Raw genomic sequence first — 21,973 nt, forward strand, 5'->3', positions numbered from 1 at the left:
ACCGGGAAAACACGCTTCTAATTTCGTTGATAAACTTTGCAAAAATCTATGTTTGACATTTCTTTTGCTGTCTATATTCGTGGCAGAGTTGTATTTTTGTTGTTTACGGCGAATGTCAAAAACAGTTGTGAATGGGGAGTGGTGTGTCTTGAAGTAGAGAGTATGGCGATTGTCGAATTAATGATTACTACAAGGGCATCTATAAATGTAGCGTGTGGCGCGGATTGTGGTCCACTGTATTTTTAATGGCATTGACATAAGCGACAATGTTGCCAGAATATTTTGTTTGTTTTATGCTACATTTACACCCAACGGGTTCTAGTAAATTAGATTTTATCTAACAATGAAAATGACAAACAAATAATTCTTTATCCATAGAACTACACATTTCATACAAATGCACCATTAGTGGATTTGATTTTGCTTCGAATAAGTTAAATAAGAATGCATTCACATTTGTAATTATATTCATAACTAATGGTGTTTTTACACGATATGTATTTTACATATGTGCTGTTACTTTTTTACATATGGAAATCGAACTCGTCAAGTGAAACATACGGAAATTTCAATATGTCAAAACGATATGCAATTACATATGTATTTTTTCCGAATAGGACGCGCTCTATTTTCATATGTGAAACAAAAAGAAATCAGCTGTTTGAATGAAAGACATTGTTGGAAGGAAATGTTTCAATTGCAAGTCAAAGAAAAGTATGAAGAGGCAACGATTACAAATTATTATTTCGTTTGTAGCTGTTTAATAAAAAAAGATATTGATTTAAGAAAAAAATAAAAGTGTTTTTTTTTTTTTTTGTTTATAGGTTATGTCATATGTAAAATACATATGCCAATTTGAACGCAAAAAATAAATGTTTTGTGTACGCTGCTAATTTTGACACACATAAGGAATTACATATGGATGAAACAGTGACAGCACATATGTAAAATACATATCGTGTAAAAACGCCATAATTGTTCCAGAAACATGGTATAATGATATAAGGTAAAAGTAGATTTACATATAACACTTGATCATGATTAAAGGCCAGGCTAAAATTTACCACGATTTTTATTTTTTATTTATTTTTTCGTGAACCTTGCCACGAGGCCAAGATCGGTTCCAAAAACCACTATAAATCTACTACTCAAAAAAAAAGACATCTCCACATACATCTGACCCAAAAATCTGCAAATGTTTTCAGATGTTGCCTGTTTTTTATTCAATAGTTGCCAAATGCAATAAATTAAAGAAAATACAAATTATTAATAAAATTATTGTATTTATTCATTTTTTATTTATTTTCTAATCAATCAAAACATAGCAAAAAACATTTCAATTGTTATATGCTTTTTTCATTTTTTATTTGCAAACAAATACTTTTGGCGGAACAAACATCAGCTGATTGACATTTAGACCATGAATTATTGTATTGTAGTTAGGGCGTTATTCTGTATTTCTTACAAAACGCTACATTCTAAATTCAAAAAATATTTAAATTAAGGAATTCCTTTATTTATAACGACTTTTCATTCAGAATTATTTTTACTAATTTTCATATAATTTCTATTTTATTGGCAGGCCATATTATATTTATATGATACTGACGCTATAATTACCTTCAACATATTTTCAAGCATTTTCATTCATCTTATATTATTATACCATGTCCCAGAACTTTAAAGAATCTGTTTTAATCGAATTTGTTTGCGATCTCTCCTTTAAAAATTTTACCATATTTGAGAATGACAACAGACAAAATATGTCTATATATTTTTGTGTCATTAATCATGTGACATCATATCACACCATAGCTCCAAAAATAAAGTTTTCCATAAAAGTCACCTTTCCATTACTTTTAAACAACCAAAGAATTCTAGAAAGTCATCTCGGCCAATCTTTTTTATGCCACTGTCTATTGAACACGTAAACCAAATATTTACAGCAAATTAGAAATTGGAAAAATATAAATGTTTGAAACAACTTTAATATCTTGTAATAATTATACCATAAGTAAAACACCCGAAAAATCATAACGTAATATAAACAAATCCAAATAAACTTAGCCCAAACCAGGCATTAACTCAAAAATCAACGGAGAAAATGGTCAAACCAAAGAATATTTATTTGAATAAAACAGTTACTTTTGTAACATTTACTCATTTCAGAGAAAATTACTGAGAAAAGTAAACAGACAACATTCAGTAAGATTCAGCAAATAATCTGCAGATTCGCGATTTTTTTTTACATTTTTTATGCAACACCGTTTAAAATTGCAAATTAGAAATTAAAATGTTTGGATATCTTGCACATAATTTTTCTAGATTGGTCATAAAACAGTTGATTCAAAAATTACTGAGTTTGCAAAATTTTACTGCATAAAATTCTTTCAGTAAACTCCTGATATCGTTAATATCGTCCATGCCAAAAGGATGAGCGGGCGCAAATATTTAATAGTTTGCTCACCTACATTTGCGACCACTTAATTTGCGTTTTGTTCACACAAAGGCTCGCACCAATTGACTCTTGGAATATGAACAAATAGAACAAGTTGAGTTATTCGTTTCAAAATAACGGCTATTTAACCGACAACATTTCCACCCTCTCTGCCCGTAAAGCTTTCCCCCTAAAATTCTTAACATTGGGGGATGTTCGAATCTAATATCGAATGTGAACTTCTGTTAGATGGGTCTCAACGATGAAAAGCATCCATAACCTGGCATAAGAAGTAAATAAGTTAAGAATTGCACTAAACGTACGAGTAGAATAATTTTAAAACGCACAAATTTTCAATGAAGTAATCAGAAAAAATTAAACAAATTTCAAATAAAACAAAGGAATTGTTTGCAATTCAAACAAAAGCACAATAATTTTCTAAAAACTCGAGGAAAAGGTAGTTAAACAAATATGAAGACAAAATAATCGGACTAAAGTTAATTTGCGAAAGAAATGACCTCCATAGAAAGCCGATTAAATAAGAAGGTGGTGAATAAATGGTTTGGCGAAATAAATTATATAAAATAAATTAAAATGTATAAAATAAAATATAGAAATCAAATTTGGAAATTTATAAAAATTCCTTCACATTTTAATTTTTTTTGTTAAAGCTGGTGGAAGAAGAAAATTTGTGTTAGTATAGAAACATTTGTTCGGTGTGCGCAGGTCTTCGATTGTCTACAGCAAAATGCTGTCTAAGCCAAACCATCTGCACCAACAACAACAACAACAACACCACAATTAAAGTCCGAACAATCCAACGAATAAAAGCTTTGAACGCCTTGAAAATTATACGGAATAAGAAAGAACACATTTTTACATATTCGGATAGACAGACAAGCAAACGGCGTTTGTGTTGTTCGGTTGTTTTTTTATGATTTTTAGACTTGTTTACATTGACCCGAATTTGTGTCGAGCACCATTGTTAAGAGCAAACTTGTAATAGTTACACCTGACTGTATGTGGGTGTGAGTGTGTTTGTGTTGGCTACCTCTGGTTCTAATCAAAACCTATTTTTTCTTTTCTTATGCTCGCCATTCAACAGATTCAATGGCTGCAGTCTTAAACAGTTGCGCCTCATTAGCGACAACTGCAAGACAATTGGATACCAATTACACCCAACTGGGTGAAGGTGGTGGTGGAGGAGGTGGAGTGGGAGTCCTAGCGGGTAGCTGCCTCTCGCTGAGAGCTGGTGGTGGCCTCGGTGTGGGAAGTCGCCAAAGTTTCAGCAAAACTCCCCATCTTCATAACGACTCGGCTATGTATCCCTCATTGCCAAAATATCATAGATCTTCCAGTGCACAACAGACCATGACCACGCCCAATCAGCATCAATTTACATCATCCTTGGCTTACGGAATGCCAGTCAGTTCTGGCTATTCCTCACAGCACTCTACCCTGCAGAAATCCTATAACGCGTCAACTGCATCTGTACAACGTGCCAACAATTCTTCGGATATGTGTCGTAGTTTTTGGGGTCACAGCCAGCCGACATCGTCGGCATTATATCGTTCTGGAGATCGTCAACAATCAAAGCGTAAATCGGCTGTAGAGCTATTGGCTGAATCCAAACCGTATTTCGTTAAGAGCGATAATCCGATAATGGAGCGTACCAATTTTGGAGCCAGCACTTTGGTTTGCAGTGGCAAAAGAAACCGCAACAGCTCCAGCGTTATTTTGGATGAGGGCAAATATAATCCCTCGTATGGGGAGACAACTTATTCGGCTGTCGAAGCAGAACGGCGTTATGGTTCAACACCAGCCCATCGCAGATCGTCACAGATGCATCACCACCATCATCATAGTCACAATTCTGGCTGTCATGTGCCATCGGGTAACTCTGGTTTGTATCAGGGCAAGTTTCGTCTATCGATGTCCACAGATTCTGGCCATGAAAGAGATAAATTGTCACGTTATCGGAAGGAGCAATTCGGCGAACCAATTGTATTAAATGAGGTAAATATGGAAGCAAGAGTTCTAGAAAAGGTAGCCACTGACTTCAGGGGGGATAGCATTTGGTTTCTTTCAAATATATTGAATTAACACAATTTCAAAATTTCAGACAAAGTCGGTTTCATTTGAGGAAGATGTAGCTTTTCGTATTCCTCCACCGGTATATTTTTCACAACAATCCTATGGCAACATGTACGACAGTGGCGGCGAAGAACCCCTTGTGCTAACTGAGAACTATAGACCCATAAGTCCGCCAGCAGAATACGCTGAAGACTCGTCGGAGACACACAACGAATCTAGACCGAGGTAAGCGCCTGAAAAATTAATTATGCCTAAGGTAAAAAAAAACATCTTGTGTTCCTATAGTACGAGTAATTACCTATTACGGTGTTAAACTTTTTCTTTTTGGAAAACAGTTTTAGTGATCAAACAACTAGTAGGGCAACAGTGCAGTTTAATTTCAAAAATATTTGTTTTGCATAAATTTGTATTGATTATTTGAAACAGAAATTATTATTTTATAAAAAATTATGGGTGAAAACTTTAATAAGCCTACAATTATATTGAGCGTGATTTATAGAAATCATCATTTATCTTGCATATAATAAGGGATGGTCCTTGTTACGAATTTTTAATCATGCCAAAATGTTGAATACTGTGAAAACGCCATATACCTGTACAGAATGTAATATACGTATCTTCTTTACAATACTTCCATCATATACAGCCTTTTGCGGAATATATACTCGTTTTACATACTTCTGACTATTCTTTACTAGTCTCAACACAAATACCATTAACGTTAGTGTTTTTGGCGGACCATCTATGTATCGAATAGATTTCTGATGTTCCGAAACTTAGTTTGAGTACTTGGTTACGATGTAGACACCGACACGTTATATATAGTCGTCGTTTATTTTTAAAAATTCATAATCCAATTGAATCTCAAATCGATAAATATAATTCAAAATCGTGCTTCTTACGTTCTGCAATAGACGTAAATGCCCTACTAGTTATTCTTATATGCCTTCATGTAAAATATGCATATATATGTATATATATATATGCATATATATATATATATATATGTATGTACATACATTTCCACAATGAGGGTGTGTGATAAGAGGTGTATGGCTTGACACAAAAGATTCAATAACAAGTGTAAACTAATTGCTTATTAAAGGCTTATTTAAGCATTGCTTCTTAAGTGCCGAACACATGTACAATATAACCTCGTATTATGCAAATACGTGTTTTTATTTGACATACATACATATATTTAATAGAAGTGACAGTTTATGGGGAAACCGCTATTGTAATATCAAACGCGTACGTCCGGTAATATTAGGGCTATTCAAAAGTATGCAACTATGTATGTAAACAGCGGGCGGTTAGGTCAAAATCAAAACCAATTTGGTTCTATTGTTTAAAGGTCTTTTACACATTAATAATTCGCCATAGTATGTTAACGTCAATCTGGGTAGTAGTCCAATCTGGTATGTACCAGATTACCAAATAAAATCAGGAACTGACGAAATATGAGACTATAATGTTATATGGGTTATTACAAAGACTATTAGTGATATATTATATCCTTTGTTTATGGCATCTATGAAATCTACGTAACATGTCCCCTCTCTTTTGCGATTAAATCTGAAGAAATCTATTTAGTCTATAGCTGCTATAAACTTATATTCAGTATAAATATATGGAAACGATTTCCCCTAAACATATTTTCTATAATGTTATTTTTAATGTCTAAATTACTATTTATAGTAAATCTATAGAAATTAAGAAAAAATAAAAATTCCCAAGCCCCAATCCCGATTTATCAAAATAATTGTGTCTATCATTGAGATACATGTTTATAAAGTCATGATATTTCCGATCCTTTCGTTAATATATGGTTTTAAATATTTGGTAAAAAATGTTGCCTGTTTACCCAAAAATCCAGTAAAAGAGAGTAAAGTGAAAGCGCAAGTTTGACAGTTCAACAATAAAAAAACTTAATGGAGTTTACTGAAAGAATTTTATGCAGTAAAATTTTGCAACTCAGTAATTTTTGTATCAGTTGTTTAATGACCAATCGACGAAAAATAAGTGCAAGATATCCAAAAATCCAAATTATCCAAATTATAATCGAATTCTATATTATTAATATATTTTAATCCAATTCATTTCATTTCGACGAATGGATCGAAAATCCATCCAGATCACTTACTTATCGATTGAACAACTAATTTTACAATTGTCCACATTCATTTTCCAGATACAACTATCAACGCTCCTATTCACACTCCCATGAAATGGCTAATGATAAATCTAAATACACTGCCGCTTCCTATAACATTAACAGCCACAAATCCCTGCCTGATTTACACACCCAAATCAATCGACACTCGCCGCACAGCGAAATCCTCAGCTGCTGTAGTCGCGGTAATCGTTCAATCAAATCGGCCGGAGAATCATCGTTGAACCGTGACTCCGGCGGTTCATCGGGCCACTATACACATCGTAGTGAGCCGTGCTATCGTCAGCATCGTGTCGATATAGATCGAGAACGCGATGCGACCACCAAAAAGTGTTGCAGCGCCACGACTAGGGTGGAATACCGTCGGGACAGTGGTTCGTCTACACAGCACAGCAACAATTCCTATTGTGATTACTCGTGTAAAGCTATGCTCGACAATTACGACTCATCAGATTATTTATTGAATTTCACCACCCCTGAAGTACCGGAAGCTTTTCAAGATGACTATATACCACCATCCCCACGCATGCACAACTATCAGAATGAAGATACTCGCTATTATAGTTCCTCGTCTCATCAGATACTAGGCGGCGGTGGCGGTCAAGGGGGTTATATGAAACACAAGGCTTCATCCGATGAGCCCATTGTACAATCGCCTGGCTCACAGCCTTCCATCGAGGACATTAGTCCGCCACCAATACAATTCAAGCGGCAAAAATGTATTCGTTTCAAGAATCGCAGTCGTATATCATTGCCGCAACAGCAACAGGGTTCGTCAAATGATTTGCCCCACCCCACTCCATCATCTATGGACTCATACAGACGGTCGGATCCACCGCGTTATTTCTTCCCTAAATGTTTCTCAGCTGATGAATATCAACAGCAGACACATAATCCGCAGCCGCACACCCAGTCGCAGTCACATTCCCATCTGCCACAACCGCCCCAGGCCACTTCGCATCAACAACAAATCAAAGAGTTCAGAGATCAATATGCCAATAATTCGTTAAGACGTTCTCAGGAATTGCTACAGCCCAATGCCCATCAACCACCACCCAGTAATGAGTCCATGATGGACTTGGAGAAATTCTTCGACCGTTTGGGTCTGAACGATGATAAATTCCACGAAATCTACACCATGTCGAAGCGGAAGCACAGCAACGGCAGTGATTCGGAACACAGTACGGTGTTCTTTTCGGATGTCAGTACCGTGGATTCGATGCGTTTGCCCGACAGCACCGAAACCCAGCCACAGACCACCCAAACCTATAGGCCCACAGAGCCACCATCGGTGGTGGAGAGAAATGCCCGCATAATTAAGTGGCTGTGTAATGTACGTAAAGTTCAAAATGACCTAAATTAGGAAAGTAATAATCGCAAACAGCATAGATTACAAAATTATTAAGTACTAAAAAAATTAAAAATAATAACGAATGAGTGTATTTAAGTAGTTTGATAATGTAGTAGAGAATGTTATGAAGAAATACGAAGAAAAAAAGCAGAACAAAATAAAATTACGACAATAGAAGTGTGTTAAGCTAGAGTTTGAAATCAGTATAAGAATGTTTTGCAATGTTTTTATAAGCTTAAACCAGTAAAGGCTTTGTGATTATTTTGAAAAAAAAAAATGATACCAATTTGAAATGCTAATGAATTTGAAAGAACCACATAAAATATTTCAAATTTCAATTTATATCACATATTATCATTTTATGAACATTTTCCGTAAACCTTTTACTTTTATAATTGTTAATTGTTCGTTATATAATTATTATAATAATAGGACAAATCTCAAATATTGTGTTTTACAAATTATTTGATTTCGAATTATCTCAATTGTTACCATTCTCAACCATAAATGCAATGGTTTTGAAAATATGACAGGTGGTTTGGAGCAATCTCAAAAAGAAATTTAAATTGCAATTACTTCAATTGAGAAATGCGGCTAAAACCTTCGATGTACAAAAATAGGGCTGACATATTCAATTTCAATATAAACACCATAGGGATAGAAGCAATGTTTGGGTAAAGTTTCAAAGGTACTTTATAGGTACTTTATATTCGACAAATAATTAAAGGTGTTGCAAACTGAATGAGAACAAAGTATAAAAACTTTAACATAGGGTGCTATTTTTATTCCAATATCGATAGTTTCGATTTATACATTTACACAATTAAATATTCCAATTATTCAGAGCGAGCTGAGTGAGTAATTTCTCAAGCCACGAATTAAAAAGTGCTCCAGTTTTGCTTTTTCGGACAAATCTACCATTAGGTCCGCTCATTTACTTTTCCAGTAAAAGTTTCTCAACAACCTTTTCTCTCTCTATACCTTAAATATTTATAACAATTTGTAAGGACGAAAAAATAGAACATATTAATTACTCTCTCAATGAAAGCTTTCTTTGTGTAATCCAGTAACACCTTAATAGGTAAAAGGCCTTGCCTTTGTATTGATAGGTTAGCGCTCACGATAATTTCCGGTATTATGGCTTAAAGATGTTCTTCTTTGAATCCTTCATATTATATTTGTTTCTTTTTGTTTTTATTCCAAGATTTTTTTTTTATATTTACATCTGCACAATATAATTTAATTCATTTATAATTAGTTTCATATTGAAACATTTCATGCGGTATCTTAAATCATAAGATTCGAAACAAAAATGATTAAAAAAAGAAAATCGATGAACGAACAGTCAGACAGTATTACATGCACATATTTGCATATATAAACATGTGTGTATGTAGTAAATAGTGTAGAAAAATGCAGCAAACAATTATTTACTCTGACGAAACTGAAACAAATTCTAAATTATTATTAGCGATGTTTTTAGTTTTTAAGAAGATTAATAAAAAACCAATCAAAATATAAAAGAAATAAAACTAAAAAAAATTTAATTAATAAATGTTTTTGCATAGTTTTCCACAAATCATATATATATATAAATATATACATAAAGAATATATTTAAAACATTTTTTGAAACAAAACACGAATTATGAATTAACATTGAACACAAATGATCCAATATCGAATCCACAAAGTTCAAGGACAAGGATCAAAATTTGAATACAGTGAAGATGAAACCTGAAATGCTCTGTATGAAAAGAGGTCTCACAAAATACAAATACAAACACACATACACTTACACACATATAAATATATACGTATATATTTATGTTTACAATTAAAGATTAAAATATATAAAATGATTTTGTCAATATTTAAATGAATTAATTAACAAAAAATGACTACAAAAATAAACCCCCTCCCCTTACTACGTAAATGATAAATAACAACAATATCGCAAACTAAACAATTTACAAATAAACAGAAAAATATTTATGAAGACAAATTCAAATAAAGACATGAGTTCAATATCAATTTAATATTTTATAAACTGTTTTATTTTATGAAAGTTTTTTATTACCATCGCCATTTGTGCATTTGAGTCGTTTATTTTGAACGTGGTTTAAGTCTATTTTAGGTTCTGATGAAAATCTCTGTTTTCTAGAAAAGTTTATAAAACGTATAACGTTATATATTATATCATGTTCATGGGTACAAAGTCACCAAGAAAATAAATACCACACAACAATATTTTTGAAAAACGGCATATACATTAGAACTTTTTACCGGGTAACCTACTTTATGAGGATTTATTTGACATATATGAAAAGGAAATGACAATTGAAACCCACTGGATTAATGGAATCCGGTTAAATGTAAACGTACTAAAACAATTCAACCTCGAACCTTGAAATATTTCAATATAAGAAAAAATGGACATAAACTACATTCAATATAAACGACTCATTTATGACATATAGTGTACAAAATCGTACTACAATAAAATATCCTTAATGCGGTACTACATATTTGCAAACATTCGATGCAATAGAATTATGTACAGCTATCGCCACTCCACCACCGATCGTGTCTATAAACTTGATATTTATCTCAAATAAGTTCAGCATCACCAATCTCAGGTTTAAGCCATGTTTCAGACAAGACAAAAATTTCATAATCGCAATCGAAACAACATGGTCAATCGAAATTTTTCAACATGGGTCTATGTTTTTAATATTAGGCATATGCACCGATTGTTGCCATTTTAATGGTAACTTCATAATGCCTCTCTCATAGAAGTCCTGCTCTCTATTTGCAAAAACTCTAGTAGTCGATTTTCACAATCCTCCCTAGATGTCAATTATTTATCATTAAAGCGTTATCCTGGTGGAACACGACACCACTCCTATTGGCCAATTCTGGCCGTTTCTGGTCACTTTTAAATGGTTTAAAAAATTGTATGATCGATTTTTATCTCCTGGAAAATGTTACCACTGCTAACATGCTGGCCAATATCGATCATTTCTCCGATTTTATCGACATTTTCGACGACCGGCCTACCTGTGAGAGGTGCATCGTTAACATCTAAAATTCATGAACGGAATCTACGAAACGAAAATCGCACATAATTGGCTATTACAGTATCGGAACCATAAACACTATTCACAATTTTAGCCGCTTGGCTTGCATTTTCGCCTTTTTTAAAGAAAAAACTGTGAAATGTACCGGATTTTGTCTTTCTTCACTTCCATTTTTAACACCCTGTAACTCACAACGGAATGCATCAAACAAAAAAGCAAAATAATTTTTTTACTGCGAAATGTCACCCTTCCAAAGAGCATAATTCTGAAATTGTTTGATCGATACTATAAGTACAGCGATCTGCCGAAAACATAATGGATAATGAAGTTAATAGCCCAGTTTTCCAACCTGATAATCGGTAATTTGGTATTCAATGTTTATTAAATCATAAAGAACTTACTTGCAGACAATTTACAAATTACATAGACCCCAAAGAAGGTCCCGAACGATTAAAAGAATTTTCAATCTATACTACCGTTTTACTTGGTTTAAATTAAGAAATTATGATGATTTAAAAAATTACCACAATTAGGAAGTTAATGAGAAATGCCGCGTTTTTAACCCACAGTTAGAATTTTATATTTTCAAACCTAAATCGTTTCATTGATTTTGTTATCCAAATTTTCTGTCCGCAGCGGCAAATGGCAATAACTGCAATAATCTAATAACGATTGTGGGATTATTGAACAGTTTTTGTCGCACTTATATATACGCATACAGATTCCCATAACATTATTTTTTTTTCAATAGCACATATCAAACAATTTGGTGAAACAAAAATTGGTGGACCTTATGAAAGAAATAACAATCAAATATAATGGCTATCATCTTCAGTGGATAAAAATCATAAATGTATTTGTTAATTAATGAATTAAAAGTTACCACACATAAGCAGTAATATAAGGGGGTTTTAATGGCTATTGACACTATGTGTATGTATGGAGAATTTTTTAAACTATTTGAAGTATGGACAAGGGTGTATGTGTGTGCAGGATACACATTACCCATATGCATAATATGCATAATAGCAAACAGTTAAAACAAGAATATGTTAAGGATATATTAAATGGGAATTTTAACGTCCCAGAAGACCGCTAAGGATATTTCCGGCTCCGCCACCACCACTTCCTCCTGCTCCACCGGTCAAACCCCCAAGTAAACCACCACCGCCTTCACCGCCAAGCAGGCCACCCAATAGCGGTATTCCGTTAAGATTTAATAAGCATCTGAAATAAGAAAACATTTTTTATAGATATTGTAATTTAAATGTATGGCGTTGATTGGAATGCGAGTAGAGAAATTAAATTTAAATCTATTGTCAGCATTAATTTGAATTAAAAATTAGGCGAGATTAGTTCAAAGTTCTTAAACGTATCACAAATCCTTTGGGTCGAAACTTAATACTCGCTACCATGTGAAATCTAATGTTCTCGCCGTACCGCATATTTTCATGTGACAATTTTTGTAATAAGAAAAAATGTGTGGTCAAAGATTTTCGTCGCCAAAAGATGCCGTTGAATTGGTAAAAAACTTTTTTTTTAACTTTTTCATTCGAAGTTGAAAAAGTGATTGGAAAATGTGTTTGATCGTATGAAAAATGTGTAAATGATGCTGGAGTGTACTTTGGGAAGCAATAAACCTACTTTTGATGATAACTATTCGAAATTTCATTATTGAGACCGAATAATATAGAGTTTTGTTTTTTTTTTCAAAATGTTAACCATTTTCGGAGGTCTTGAGTAAATATACACCAATAACAAATAACTTTATTTTGGATTTAAAAAAAAACAGATATATCCCTTTTTAAAATGTGCGGATCATATAATGACAGAAGCATCAGGGTATGGCTATTCATATATTTTTACTTTCTTTCCAATATATATTTTTACTACTACATACCTCAAATCCAAACGTATTGCTTGTTGGCAGGCCCATTGATTAATACACTTTTATAGAAAAAAAAAAATAATTCAATAAATTATAACTCATATATTACATACAAAATGACTTCCACTTACTCTTATCATTTGCTGAGAGGGTGAACCGCATGATGCCAATATTGGTGATATTTTGTCGGGTACTGGCGGTGGATTATTCTTAAAAAGGAAATAATTTAAAGCATAATTACAAACTTTTTAAATATGTTCCTGAAAATTAAATATTATTTTATGCGCGTCTTTTGATTAGCATATCAATTTTTGGATATCGATTTTGGATTTGTTTTAACAAAAATTACACAAAATGATATATGAATATGAATGAATTTTATATAGGTCTCTCTACCCTGCTCACAATACTTACCGAGGCATCTGTCTTACACATCTGAAAATGTACGAATAGAAAACGTAAATATTGAGACAAATTATTAAATATCAGTAACACAAATTCTATGTGAATAATTTAGTGAATGTGTGTGCTTTTGGAACAGACCAAAATATACAATAACAAAAAAAACCAAACCTTGTTAACTTACCAAAAAGCAAATGCCCAAGAAAATTGTTGTTAAATATTTACATAACATACTGACTGACTGGCTAACTGACAGACGGTTATTATTTAAATTTTAATTAAACTGTTATCGTTGTGCCATCGGTAATTGCGTTTATATACTAAATTTTAAAGAGGTCATGAATCATGAAAAATATTTATTTAACGAATATCTGTTTTTGTTGAAATTGTGGTTGGTTCCAATTGATGTCAATGCATTTTTGTTTTTGGGAGAACAATAACCGGCGGATGGGTTTACTATTTTGTAATTTATTTAGGTCAATTTGAGGAATTGTTTTCGTTTTGGAAACAAAATATGTTTATTTTTTTGAAACAATAGCATACATCAGTATGCGGTTTATGGGTTAAATCAAAATGTGAACTTATGTTTAGAACCAAAAGAATATATGAAATTGTGCGACATAGTTTCATTCTATGGCAAAATAAAATTTTATGAACAAGGGACCGATATATCTCAACCGTATATTATATTAAGACAATCAAAATCTAATGGAGTGGAAGCTGTTGTAGCTGCATTTCCTAGTATTGCTGTGACCTATCTAATAATATGGCTCCGCTTAATATTGCGCAGCATATCATGTAGACAATTACTAGATGCCAGTCATATGATCTGTGTTATGCATTCAATTTGTGCACAATAAAAAAGGAGCCGGTTGCACCAACCTGATTTCCGTTTGTCGAAGTAACTTATTTTCTACTGCGAGTGATAGGATAGTATTCCCGTGTATTTTTAATGGTATTAGTTTTGATAAGTTACAATTATTTTTTGATAGGTCTTTAGATAGGTCCGAGGTAATGTTCCGATTTGCGTGTGGTATGGGGGATAACTACTCATAATATTGTAACTCCTGTGTAACCCAAACTTACAAAGGGTACATATTATGTGAATATTGGAATTATGTGTTAATTATACCCTCTGCCTTATGGCGAATTAGTTCATACACACTTTGTTACGGCAAAAGTGGGCCTCATCGAAATATTGGTTTTAGGCCCCATGTTTCTATGGAAATAATCGTTTCAGACAATTAGAAATCGATTTACAAATGTCCGTCCGTATCTGTCTGGCCGACTGGTGCGCACGGTGACTCTCGAAGGGAGTAACCGATTTCGTCTTAAGTTTGTACATCGGAAGGTCCCTCACAAAATGGTCAAAATTGTGCTAAAAGTTATTTTTAAAATATTCCATATCAGGCGAATGGAATGTTCGATTTGAACCAAACTTCACAACCTATTATCTTTATCTAGCCTAGATCAAGTTCGAATATGGAACCGATTGATTTACTCCTTCTTTTACTTCCCAAACAAATGGTCAACATTTTTAATATTTATCAATCCAATATCAGGCGAATGGAATGTTCAATTCGAAACAAACTTTCACAACCTGTTATCTTTACCTAGACTAGATCAAGCCTAAAGATGAAACCCATTGGTCCACTCCTTCTGGTACCTCCCTCACAAAAGGTCAATATTTTATAAACTTGTAAATTTAATTCTGGACTCATAGATCAGCACATTCAGAGATATTTGCATAATCGATGTCCAGTTGGTACTACAATTCGTAGAAAATTAAATTTTTTTGTTTTGTAAGATTGCCACCTTGTTATGATTTGTTTTAATATCCTGCCTTTTTATTCACTTTAGCTATTAAACAAATACGAGAACAAAGTACTTATGGGTAGACTCGTCTGACTAATTCTGACAAAAATTCGATATACTCTCCAGAAATAGTTAATCGATTAGTTAGTTATGGGAATACCCCATATGTATATCTTTGCCGAATAATGCTTATGACACAACATTTTCTCAAAATAACAACTTTAATGGAGCAACAATGCAGGAATATCTGTTAAGGGGACCTCCCCATTCTCGGGGTCAACAATTTTTTTTTTGATTTTTGATTTAATTCGATTTATTGTGCCAGCATCTAGGGCTTTTCAAACTTTAACTTCCAGTTAAAGATACTAATATATGGCAATATCTTCTTTATCTACGAAAAATCCGGTTACAATAACAACTACAACATTAATTACTAATTGCTTGGTAAAATCTGCAATTCGCTACTACAACAGTGGATATTTTCCCCCTTTATCTCCAAAGTCGTTTCGAATTCTGTATCATTATTTATATTGAAGACCCGTCCTCCATCTCCTCATCAGCAGCATCATCATCATCGTTATCATTAAATTTCTCCCCCAACAAAAAATTAGTAAGGCCAACAATGACCAAAACGACTGTAAATAAAGAACAGCAACAACAAATACAAAATGTAGAAATGATGATGGATTGCTTAAATCTATGTTGCAAATCAGCCAAACAATTCTAGATGGTCGACTATTATCTTTATTTGTTTGCCATTTTTCGTTGCTAGGGTTTCGTCATTAAAAGAGACCGAGACCGCCCATTCTGTGTCAGTAGTAATGCCAATTTCAGCCAAATCCATGTTGCCCACCCACCCAACTCACTCCACTCGCCTAGACCAGTAGTAGTGGCGATGGTCGTTTCGGTGCTGTTGCGGCCGTGTTGATGGCCAAAAATGAAAGTGAAAGCCTTAAAATTAGATTTTTATGATGAACGATTTAATACCGGGGCATTTGTTTAATTGCTATGAAACATTTCGTTTCGATGCGTTCTCGTTCTTGTTTTTTTATGTTCCAGTCGGCAATGTGTCTAATGTGATTGTGCCGAACATATGTTTCTAATTAGAATTCTTAGCCAAACACCATGCAGGAGGTTTCGCGAATAAGCCATTGCGGCAAACTGTGTTTTAAATTGGACTTTTAATGCATTTTGGTATTATTGTTGTGCGAATTAATCTGAGCAGTAGACTCTATAGTTCAGACCATTGTGGGGTTAGAAACTTAACGTATAAATTTGAAGAAAAAAATAATTTTTTATTTAAGTGATGAACCATTCAAATTAAATGTTCTTCTCTGAAGTAACTAAAACAGAAATAGAAAACCTATTTTTGTTTTCCCTTCTTGTAAAGTTTTACGCGGGTAATTTGTTGCCCACTTCTAATAAATAAATTCCCCACCACATTGTTAAATGATTTGCAATAAATTAGAATACACCAAAATCATTGATATTCTTAACGGCGATCCAATTTAACTTCATTTCTTCCTATTTTGTAGAATGGCATGTTGCTTTTGGCAGGACCTCCACTTGCCAATGTTTAGATATTATTGGCCACTTGTTCCTCCTTTCAACCAATGAACTACGCTAAGGCATAACAAAAAATAACAGCTCTAAACACATGAACGATTTCCATAATAAGTCACGAATTGTATGAAGAAACCAAGACAAGAAAACCAACTTTCAAGGAAGAAGGAAAAGAAATCGTTATGACCACCACACCAACTGCCGAAATATGGCGAATTTAGTTTTGTCACTCACGGCTGACATTGGCGAGGGTACATTTATTGTTGTCCCAGCATTGCTGGTGGGTGGTATGGTGAATAGGTAGAGTGTGTGTGTACAAAAAAAAAGTGGAAATGATACGCATATCGTAGTCGAACTGCTACGTGTATTATTTCAAGCATTCAAGTGGAAAATTTACACCAAATTGCGGTGACGTTTAAGAAGAACAACAAAAGTCGAAACATTGTCGTAGATTTTTTACGTTATCCTTAAATATTTCAACGAAACATACAGAAAAGGGTGAGAGCGTGAGTCAATGTCACAAATGATGTCGGTGCAAGGAAATACAGTTTTGTAACAGGTAAATACGTGAGGAATTTTTCAAAAATGTACTACTTAATGTTATTGCAAAGCATTGGGATCCATTATTGGAAATTATTTAAATCATTGTAATACACAACCCACACATCAGTGTGATGTCAAATATAGAATCTAAAAAGTTATTACTATTTTTATTCGACATCGCTTATAAAGATAAAATCGATTCATTTTCATATCTTTACTGCCGTGATAAGCCATTTCGACTGTATAACAACTTGACAAATGTTTCAAAGTGTTGCAAACTGGATGACACATTCAATATACCATCCATAATTTGTTATCCATATTTAGTAATTTTTAAGATTTTAATTTTTCGAACGGAATTAATTATCATAATACCCTACACAACTATGTTGTCAGGTTATTATAGCTTTGTGTAGCTCCAAGAGTTTGTAACATCGCGAAATATTTGTCCTAGACCAACCTCTAAGTATACCGATTGTTATATCTCGAGTCGGTGAGTCGATCTAGGCATGTGTGCCGTCCGTCTATCCATTATAATTGACAGTTATTGAGCAATCTTCACGAAATTTTGCATGTAGCATGGGTTCTGGCCAATGAAGGCCCCTATTGTTTTAAATGAATAAATATCGGTTAATATTTAGGGTATGATATGCACCAAAACCTTTTTTTTTGTCTGTTTTTTGGTCGCTCTAGAGGCCACATTTATGACCCGAACGTCACAAAATTGAAGATCGGTCAATATTCAGTGGACAAAATAGATTTTTGTGTAACAATTACAATTTGTATTCTGAGGCGCATATATATACGCCTGAAGGACATAGACCAAGAGGAGTGGTTGAATTTTAAACTGATACCAATAATATTTGTGTATGTACTCGGAAGTTTCTGGCGAGTCACTGTAGATGTGTGTGGTCTAGCGTTGTCCTGGTGGAACATGACACCTCTCCTGTTGGCCAATTTATCCTTTCTGGTCAATTGTAAATGTTTCGAAACAGTTTTATGGTCGATTTTTAGCATCTGGGTGATGAACATAAAATCTGAAATTGTTCGACATTTTCGACGACCGGCCTACCTGTGCTAGGTGCATCTTTAACATAAAAAAATCCTGAACTGAATCTACGAAACCCTGCAACTAGCAACTGAATGCACCAAACAAAAAATAGCAAATTACTTATTTTACTGCGAAATGTCACCCTTCCAACGAACATAAATCTGAAATTGTTTGATCGATACTTTACGAGAAAAATATCAGTACAGCCATCTGCCGAAAAAATAATGGATTTCTTTTTCGCATTGAAATTTTATTTCATATAAAGTTCTAAAGGGACCAAATTTTTATGTATGACGAAAATATTCACCTCGGGAAAACAAGATTTGGAATATATGCCAAAGTTAAGAAGTGGAGCTGTTGACCTATAAGCGGTTAAGAGAAGGAACAAATATTGCGAAATATTGCCCAGGCTAAGGGTATAGAACCGCAGAAAGGTAGATTTTCGTTTTTAATTTCACACCAATAATTTTTTTTATAAAAATTTAAAAGATTTTAATTTTGGTTGATGACTCTAGATTTTAATTCAAAATCCATGGACAAAGGAAAAAAGTGAATTATTTTGCATATTTTTTTCGTGACATTGAAAAGGGTTGTAGGACTTGGTTTAGGTATGATGAACTTTCGTCTTTGTTCCAGTTTTATTTCTTTTTACGCTTAATTGTTTATTTTGTTAGTTTTGATGGACATTGGCTATTTTGGAAATACTTGTTTTTAGTTGTCTCCCTTGAATTCTCAACATTCTTTTCAAAGAGTATTCATTTGATTAAATAAACGAGGGTGGCGTGACAATGCTGGATGCATAAATAAAATTTAATATATTGACATTTTATTATTATCAACATTTACATATATCAACTTAAGCTATACTTAACGGCGACGTCATAATTAACATTTTGACTGCTCTGATTTTTAGTCCATTAAATAGTCAATACATAATGTCATTCCGAACAACGGCCTCTTATGTACCCCTATATTCTTTAAAGAGTGAGTTTTCTAACTCTTATTTCCACACTGATAATTTGTATTCCGGTGGCAAAATCAATAGCAAGTGAAAGTTATTTTCGCTTTTTGAATAGAAAAAATTAATCAATTAAAAAGTTTTTTTTACAAAGTATTTTCGTCTATACGAAATTTACGTGCAAAAGTGTGTTCCGGTAAAATCCGCATTAAACATCATGAGTCGACAAAAAAAAGTTTCTTGTTATTTTTTTTTAAGTTTATTTTGTTTTTCGCGCCTCACCTGTAAATCTTGTTCCCTAAACAACTTCCATCAACAGAGCGGAACAATGGTCCTTTGGGTTGTTGGTAATGGCCGAAGGAAATATTTTCTTCAAAACAAAATCATTGTTTTTGTACTTGTTTTTTGTTTTTTGCATATTTTTGTACATTATTTTTGTTGGTCTAACACTTGTTGTTTTTGTAATTGATGTTTTATGCCGTGAATTGAAGAGGGTTTTTTTGGATTGAAAAAAATCTAACTTACGTGTTAATTTCACGCTTTTCTTTCATTTTAACTTGTGTTCTTCCTTCCATTCTCATATCAGTCTTTAAACCAAAACATTTTTGTTGTAAATAAAATTAATGACATTGTTTGTTAAGAACAAAATTTTTAATTACTTTGAAATTGTTTAAAACAATAATTTGTAAATAAAATGTTTCTTAAGATTAGGTTTTTTTTGTTGTTGTTGATGGAAATATTTCATAAATACTTTTATTGATTTTTTTTATAAATATGTTAATTATTAAGCGTTGTTTTTTTTGTTACTTAATTATAGCCGATTATTCATATTTGTTTTCGGGCATTTCGTTTTAGTTCTCCTCTTCGGGGGTTTCTTCGTTGTCTGTTTTCACATCAAATTCAGCAATATCGGATGCTGTAGTTTCGTCTACCTTGACCTCATCTGCATTCATGATCTCATCTTTGTGCTCTGCTACCTCTTCGGCAGCCTGCTCTTCATTGTGTTGGCTGGCGTCTTCCTGTGTTTCTGGTACCACAACATCGGGTGTTTTGTCCTATTGTTTAGTTTAGACAATTATTATTTATTTATTTGTATTGTTAATATGTTTCTTTTTTTAAAAATACCTCAATTGCAGCTTTAGGTGTTTCCTCTTCATGAAAAGCTTCAATTAATTTTGGATTAACTTCCGAAAGTGGTTGATCGCCAACACGAATATAGACTGGAACATGACCTTCTCTGGGTGGAAGTTCTTGATATGGTGCAGCTATGTGAATATGTAAAAAAATGGGATAAATAAATTACAAATTATAAATAAACGAGAAAATAAAATATATATATTAGCTCCCTTATATAAAGGTGTCGCACCATTTTTGTTATGTGCCTCAAATTTGGCATATCGTGGTATTTGACTGTATGTAAAAAACTTCTCAGAGAAGATAATGTATGTCCATGTTTTTAAATAGGCCCGATACAAAAAGTTCTTATTTAATTTTCATTACGTAAAGGTTCCATGTTTATTTTCAACCGGATTGTCTGTAATTTTGTAAGTATATCATCGCAAGTAGTTTCGGGTCTACATACTTTCCACTTGCATGACGCAAAAACAATAGAGTATTCAAATATTTTTTATTTTCAATTTATTCCTTTAAACTGCTGTATATTACTGATCAAGAACCAATTATTCCTTAGTGGTTAATTTCATAGTTTATTCCACTTCTCAATACATAACCAATTATTTGTTTTCAATAAATCCGACAGAAAAAAGAAAAAAACCTCACTTCGATGTTACCCTACAACAGCAAATCCAAACAACAATCATTTTGCCAAATAACAACAAATTTGGGTTCTTTTCCTGCAGACCGTGGCTCTTTCTCATTGCCGTTGTTGTTGTATTTACCTCCCCTGAAGTCTGATTGATTTATTAATTATTAATGACATCATACATCGTTGTTATTGTTGTTATTATTGAAGACGGACAAATAGAACGTGAACGATGATTTTCGTTGTTGTTGTTGTCGGCTGTTCGTGTATTTAATGCATATGAACTTCGTGGAAGAGCTTAAATAAATACACGTATGTGTGCATTGCACACACACTCACACATTCTGATGAATACAACGAAAATACATATGAATTTGTTAAACAAATAATAATTACGATATTTTGATTTGACTTTAAGAACAACAACAACAACAAATAAAAAATAAAGGAATGAATAATAAAATTCGAGAGGATGTAGAAATACAATGTTCTTCTTGTTTTTTTCTTGTCCAAGTATAAAAATAAACACTTGAAGCAACAGAAGTCGCTACCGAGTAGAGTGACTCAGCAACGACTTACAAAATGAGCTATGATGATCGAGAATTTATAGAAATGTTGATATGAATTCGAACGTTTCAAAATATTTCTTAATGCGATAAAAAATGTGTCCAATCGAAATATAGGTGTGAGATGTCAAGGGTCTTTACATTTCATACAATTTTCAATCAAATGATTTTTGATTGATCCGTCTGTCTAGCTGTGGGTTTGTGGCCCTGATAACAGATTTGGTACAACCGTTGCATATCGAATGTCCGAAGGCCGACTATTTCTGTTTCCTCTCTCACAATGGGAACAGT

The 21,973-nt window shown here is 33.2% G+C and overlaps 1 protein-coding gene across 1 annotated transcript; it reads left to right on the forward strand.

Moving 5' to 3' along the window:
• The first annotated feature begins 3,543 nt into the window (after positions 1 to 3,543).
• LOC133328759 (uncharacterized) lies at positions 3,544 to 8,068 on the forward strand. Its single transcript, XM_061537306.1, has 3 exons — positions 3,544 to 4,453; positions 4,560 to 4,756; positions 6,723 to 8,068. Exons 1-3 carry the CDS (start codon positions 3,548 to 3,550, stop codon positions 8,065 to 8,067), a joined length of 2,448 nt encoding a protein of 815 aa, XP_061393290.1. The 5' UTR covers positions 3,544 to 3,547; the 3' UTR covers position 8,068.
• Positions 8,069 to 21,973: the final 13,905 nt, after the last annotated feature.

Source organism: Musca vetustissima, unplaced genomic scaffold (genome assembly GCF_032173495.1).
Source record: "Musca vetustissima isolate MV318-11 ecotype Yass unplaced genomic scaffold, APGP_CSIRO_Mvet_v1 utg1769, whole genome shotgun sequence".
Taxonomy (NCBI): domain Eukaryota; kingdom Metazoa; phylum Arthropoda; class Insecta; order Diptera; family Muscidae; genus Musca; species Musca vetustissima.

Coding starts and splice junctions, on each gene's coding strand:
- LOC133328759 (XM_061537306.1), top strand. CDS start 3,548: ATGGCTGCAGTCTTAAACAGTTGCGCCTCATTAGCGACAACTGCAAGA. Junction 4,454..4,559: donor AACCAATTGTATTAAATGAG/GTAAATATGGAA, acceptor TCAAAATTTCAG/ACAAAGTCGGTTTCATTTGA. Junction 4,757..6,722: donor CACAACGAATCTAGACCGAG/GTAAGCGCCTGA, acceptor TTCATTTTCCAG/ATACAACTATCAACGCTCCT.